A 6,867-nucleotide genomic window follows, 5' to 3' on the forward strand; every position below is an offset into this window, starting at 1 on the left:
ACCCAAAGCCCATCTGTAGGCAACTGGACATCCCCTTACAGAAGGGTCATGGGGAGGAGATGAGCCAGTCAGGGTGCAGTGGAGCACCGATGAAACAAACAACCTTCCTCTAGTTCTTTAGTGCTTCCTCCCTCCCCACTCTCATGATCCCAATTCTACCTTACAAATCCGGCTAGACCAGAGGATGTATACTGGTACAGTTAGGAACTGGAAACACAAGGAATCCAGGACAGATGAACCCCTCAGGACCAATAATGAGAGTAGTTATACCAAGAGGATAAGGGGAAGGTGGGGTGGAAAGGGGGAACCGATCACAAGGATCTACATATAACCCCCTCCCTGGGGGACGGACAACAGATAAGTGGGTGACGGGAACCATCGGATAGTGTAAGGCATGACAAAATAATAATAATTTATAAATTATCAAGGGTAGGGAAAAAAGGTATATTCTTAATGTATCTTGACTATATGTTATCATGTCCCAGGAAAACTATGCGTTTTATGTGAAGCTCTTCAGGAAAAAAAAAAATCATGTCCAGAGATATTGTCCTCTAATGTGGCTGTTTTAGATTGACTTTATTTGGCTTTGTATTCTTTTTAATTAATTCTGATGAAAATTATCACATTTCAGTTTTTATTATTGGGTAACTGTAAGTCTTGATTACATTGTTTTTTTCATCTGTACATAAGTTTGCTTTGTTGCCTGATGAAACACTTGACCAAAATACTTCAACAAAAACATGGACTTATTGGATTTATGAAAAGAACTCTGATATTTTGAATGTGAATCTCATGGAATGAATCATGTTTTTCTGTACTTTGGTGAAGAAGTTGATGGGTTTCATAACTTGTGGCTAGCCAGTATATTATGAAAGGGAAATTAAATAGATAGGACTGAGTGGACTAAAAATTAGTATGAAATCTCTAGGGAAATATTACTTGCATTCTATTCTCCAGATAGAATAAAACAATGTTCTTCTTTCTCTCCAATTTCCTAACTTATAGTTGTTTTTATCTGCAGATTTAAAGTGGCTCTTTTGCTGATACTATGTTAAAATGTAATTAAGTAACTAAAAATAAAAAAAAACAAGAAATATGTGAGGAACAGAAATTGGGAAACAGAATTAGAAAACTTAAAAGCACTGTTTCCTTCTGTCTCTCACTGAACCTGTGAGAGCAAAGCTTGGGCCCTTGCTTCAGCAACGTGTCCAACACAAAAAACGGTCGTGCTAGATACCTGGACCGTTGTTTCACTCATAATGGCCCTCAGGTACCGATTTTTGTGTGTTTGTTTGCTTCCCAAGAAAACAAGGTTCAAAAGGATATCTAAGGGCAATAGCCTGTGTGGGTTATGCCAACTTTTATGAAAGCCAAAAATCTGGACAAAAAAATAGGAGGTAGAGCAGAAAGAGCGGGGGTTTGCTATCTCCAGCCTGCTTCAAAAATCCAGTGAAAATTAAGTAAATTATGTCCGAAACTATGGAGAAAAGAGCAGGTTTTGAAATGGTCACCGGAAACAATGATCTATACCTATATTTTTCTAGAGCAGTAGTTCTCAACCTGTGGGTCACGATCTGATGCATAACATAGTGAAATTACAGTTATGAAGTAGCAATGAAAATAATTTTATGGTCGGGGGGGTCACCACAACATGAGGAACTGTATTAAAGGGTCACAACATTAGGAAGGTTGAGAACCACTGCTCTAAAGGTTACCAGACCACCCTCGCCTGAAGCATCATATTCCATGGTTTACTAAATGGGGGAAGCTTTGTGCCTGGCTACCTATCTTAATGACCCTTGTCACCTCTTTTCTGGGTTAGAACAACCCTACTGATTAAGCTTAAAAGGGATTTGTACTGCAAGGGAAGGGGATGTTATATTTTGGATTTTGAACAAACTAAACCTTAAATTATGTTATCTTTCTAGTCTTTTTATTAACATCAGTCAAACTCACACTTCACTCAAGTATTATATTTCTAAAGAATTCAACTACTTTAAGAAACAAGATTTAGGGATGAGAGTAGGAGTTATGTTTGGGTAAATCAGTAATTATTTTAATTGGCCTTGAAGACAATGCTGTAAGGACTGTCTAATGTTTATAATCAAACTATCATCTCCTTTGCTAATTTACTTTTCTAAGAGCAATGCGTGTGAGTTCTCTTTAACTTCTTCCCTAGATAAGAGTGTATTATCTAACTATTAGTGATTTAATCCCCCCCCCCCAAAAAAAATCAGTGTCAGTGTTTATAAAATATAAGGATATATAATAAATATATAAATAAATATAATTTATATTTTATTTATTTAAATTTATTTGTTTGTTTATTTAAATTTATAATAAATATAAATATATAAATAAATATATAAAATACACTAGCCATTATCGTGAGAAAAATGAGGAATTTCTCTCCTTTTTTATTATAGTTCCAAGAACCCTATGGAACAATTCTCTCTATCATTTAAGGTTGTTCTGAGCCAGAATCAAATGGATGGCATTATTGGTCTTGTTTTAATATAAGACTTCACATTCAAAAAAATTAGCATCACTTATCTCTCTCTCTAACACTTTCTCTAAATTACTCTTATAATCTTGGACATATGCAAGAGGCAACAAAGAGGAAGCTTGAAAGGTGTTGTAAAGATTGAAAACTGATTTGAAATCCACTATAGGTAGGAAAACATTTTGGCAAATTTTTGATATGCCCTTACTGAACAGCAAAAGCAAACTAAGACTGGCATTTCCCAAATCTAACCTAGAAACAACAAGCAGCCAGAATAGAAATGTGTCTTTTTCTGTCTAAGAGTAGACCCTGGATGGGCTCCTAAAGTAGGAGAAAAATCTTACAGCCATAGAGTTGAGTGCAACTCATAGGACCTTATAGTAGTATACCAAACGAAACTCAATGTCATCGAGTAGGTTCCAAATCATAATAGCCCTAGAGGACAAGGTAGAACTGTCTCTGTGGGTTTGCAATACTATAACTCTTAATGGAAATAGAAAGCCTCATCTCTCTCCCATGGAGCAGCTGTGGGTTTGAACTGCTGACCTCGTGGTGAGTAGCCCAATTCATAGATCCTAAATCCCAAGTATATGAAGATATCATCTGATTGGCTCAGCCTGTGAAGCCTTAATGAGTGAGTGAGTGAAACTCATTTTTAAGCTTGACAAGATACACGTTCTTTGTCACAGAGCCATGGACACCATAAATTCATGATTACTTGCTACCTCACCTCAACGTGTTATAATGTTTCTTCCATATTCTAGAAATCCAGATTTTGTACAACACTAATACAATGCCAGTCCAGCAGAGGAACAATTTGGTTTCAATTTCTTTGCTAATAAAACCTTGTCTGGAAATACTGTAGTGGGTCCAATTCAGTCATCTTTTTAATCTTACTTTACCTACTTCAAACTTCTTGTGAAAATTTGTCATAAGCCATTACTGCTATTAAAAAAGTTGACTTAAATAGACAAAGATGGGATAGTTAGATAATGTACTCTTTTATCCAGGGAAAAAGTTTAAGAGAACTCATACGTCACTCCTAAAAGGTAAATTGTTAAAATTTCTATGAAAACAAGATCACCATGTTGGTGTTTGCTATGAAAGAAAATATATGTCATTTAGTGTGGAAATTCCACTTTGAGAAATTAATATCACAATTTTTTTCAACACAATACACAAAGTGAAAAAAAATCCAGGAAAGCATTGCAACGTTGACTATGACAGTTATAGTTAGGTTAAAAGTTAATCATTTGGTCCCTCTTTTGACTCATTTAAAAGTTGTTTCCATTTTTAATAAGTGCTGCTCTCTTTTTGATTGCAGCTTGCTTTGTTTTGTCTTTTTTTACCTTCCTGTTTATGTTTGCATGATTTTCTGTATATGAAATCCAGGACAGGCAAATCTATAAAGACAATATGGATGTATAATTACCTGAGGACCTGGCAAGAGAGGTTGGGGTGAAATGGGGATCTAACAACGAGTATGAAAAGAAAATGTTCCAGAATTTGTGATGGTGATGACTGCCCAACTCTTCTGAATATGATTGAAAAATTAAATCATATGATATGTGAAGTATATGCCAATAAAACTATCGAGATTTTTAAAAAAATCAATGTGCAGTCATCACTAGCTATGCAATTTGTGCCATTGAGTCAATTAAGGATATGCAACTTCCTAATCAGTTTTCCTTAGTTTCTCAACATGGTAATTCTTTGGGTGTTTCTTTATTAAACAGCATGTAGCATAAATTAGCCAAGATAAACTGGAAATATCTGAACTGTTAACCAGTAAAACTCCACAATGTCTAATACTGGTATGTTTAATTTTTCAACAACATTTTCTTTGTGTTTCCAATAGGAATGAAAGGATACATTTCAAACCACGGCCTTACTCTTTCCCCTAGAGTATTTAAGTCATTTTCAATGCCTCAGGCAAACAAGTATTCACCACTTTTCCCTCCCTTCTCTCCAACCTCCACCATCATTATATTCTCTCCTACTTCCCCCCTCTTTTTCCTTCATTTCTTTGTCCTGCTTCTTAATTTTATGCTTTAATGAATAAATGAAGATATAACTATTTGGGGAAAATACTGAGATCTGTGGTTAACTTGAAATAATTATCCTTTTCTATAAAATTGTATTTCGTATAGGTGAGGAACCAAACCTGACGTCACAGCTAATCCCCCCACGGCTGTGTCACTGAGATCGTTAACCTAGAAAGCACAGAGCAGTGTAGGAGCCATTATTAATCACATTTCATCTAAAATCAACAAAATTGGGCAGTGTACTTGGATCAAAGCACATCTACCACAAGGAGACAAAAGCTCACTGCCATGTCTCTGATGACCAGAGGGCTGAAAAGCATTGACATTATTTGACGATTCTGTTTTCTCATTGACGAACACTTACAAGTCTGGCAGTGGTTTTCTGTGGGTCCCCAGCATCGGCCGGTGCAGGATTTATGGCAACGGCCACCTACAGAAGGAGAAAGACAACATGCACATTATATCATCTTTCATGCCTTGCCTAGAAGCCACTTCCTCAAAGGAAATGCTCTTGCTCCTTTATGAGAATTTTTGTGACATAGTAAACTGAAACATGGTCAGTGAAATGCCCATTTAAATAGAAAAACCTAAGTAGAGATCAAATATAAATCCTTTCACCAAAATGCTTACAGTAACTGAGTGTCCACTTTGGCTATTCAACATGATTATTGTATTGAAACAATGTTGAAAGATCATTACTCACTGATACCAATAGATATTAAAGATTAAATCAATAGTTTTAAAAGTGGCAATTTATTAGTAATAAGTGTATTTATTTGCAAACACATGAAGAACCACAAGAATCAGAGGTACTATAGAGTGAGTGGGCTGCTACCTTCACAATCAGGAGTTTGAAACCACCAGCAGCTCCTTGGGAGAAAGGTGAGGCTTTCTGCTCTCATAAATGAGTCTCAGAGACCTACAGAGGCCATTCTACTCTGTCCTGAAAGGTCACAATGAGTGGGAATCAACTCAAAGACACTGAGTTTGAGATACATAATTCATAGTCTTCCTATAAAAAATTAAGCATGAAATATGATGCTGGCAAAGAATATGAAAAGTATCATGGACTGTCAAAGAAAAACAAATTTATATGAAAAGAAGTACAGGAGACTGCTCCTTCGAGACAAGGATGGGGAGACTTTGTCTCACGTACTTTGGACATGTTGTCAGGAGAAACCAGGACCTGAAGAAGGGCATTCTACTTGGTCAAATAGAGGAGCCAAGGAAACGAGAAAGACCCTGACCAGATGGATTGTCACAGTGGCTGAAAAAATAGGCTCAAATATAAGAACAATTGTGAGGATGGTGCAGGGAAAATTAGTACATGGTGCATTTGGTTTGCACTTTACGGCTAAACTAAAGGCTGGTAATTCAAACCCACTCATCGATCCAAGAAAAATCTGTGATTACAGAGGAGAGGAAACAAGCAAACAATCAAACAAACTATGGCCAAGTTCCACACATAGGGTAACAAATAGGGTCATTCTGTGTAAGAATTGACCTGCTAGCAATAGAAGAAAATACATAAAAATATTAATTTTGAAGCTTACTTCTGAATTTCATAGACTCAGCTGAAATTTTTATGGGCACAAGGATATATGGTTGTTGGGCATCACTGCGTCATCTCCAATGCATAGTGGGTCTACATACAACCATGTGAGACACGGCCCCGCCCCACCCCCGCCTCATTGCGGTTCTGTTGAAGCCCAATGTGACAGACACTGTGTAAGTCCAACTACTTGGTGGTCTTCCTCTTTTCCCTGACCCGCTATTTTTCCAGGCGTGGTGTCCTCTTCAAGGGACTGATCTCTCCTGATCATATCTCCCAAATCTATGAGACGAAGTCTTGTCACACACCGTTTTAAGGAATATTCTGGTTGTACTTCCTCCAAGACGGATTTGTTTTTCTTTTCTTCTGGCAGTCCACGGTACGTTCAATAATCTTCACCAACACCACAATCCAAATTAATCACTTCTGTAGTCGTCCGTGTGCATGATCCAGCTTTCTAATGCATATGAGGCAACTAAAAATATCATGACTTAAGTCAAGTGCACCTTAACCTTCAAAGTGAAATCTTAGCACTTGAACAGTCTAAAAGAGGTCTAAGTGAAGCACATCTGCCCATTGCAATAGGCCATTTGATTTAAGAACTGAAATGCTTCTATGAGCATTGATTGTAGATCAAATAAAGTGAAATGCTTGACAACATCACTTTTTTTAATTTTTAAAAATTTTGTAGTTTATTTCATTGAATCGTCTTCTATTTCCATCAGCAAGTATTTCTTTTTTTTTTAATTTTCTTTTTTAACATTTTA

The 6,867-nt window shown here is 36.6% G+C and overlaps 1 protein-coding gene across 3 annotated transcripts in view; it reads right to left on the reverse strand.

Moving 5' to 3' along the window:
• The window catches only part of ERBB4 (erb-b2 receptor tyrosine kinase 4), a 708,927-nt gene that overhangs the window by 359,470 nt on the left and 342,590 nt on the right, over positions 1-6,867 (reverse strand). For all 3 annotated transcript variants that reach the window (XM_045295392.1, XM_045295397.1, XM_045295390.1), the window contains exon 4: positions 4,913-4,978. In XM_045295392.1, the coding sequence (XP_045151327.1) occupies positions 4,913-4,978 (66 nt within the window). The remainder of the gene's footprint in view (positions 1-4,912; positions 4,979-6,867) is intronic.

This window comes from Echinops telfairi, unplaced genomic scaffold (genome assembly GCF_000313985.2).
Source record: "Echinops telfairi isolate 266 unplaced genomic scaffold, ASM31398v2 ScPeMD7_3;HRSCAF=10, whole genome shotgun sequence".
Lineage (NCBI taxonomy): Eukaryota > Metazoa > Chordata > Mammalia > Afrosoricida > Tenrecidae > Echinops > Echinops telfairi.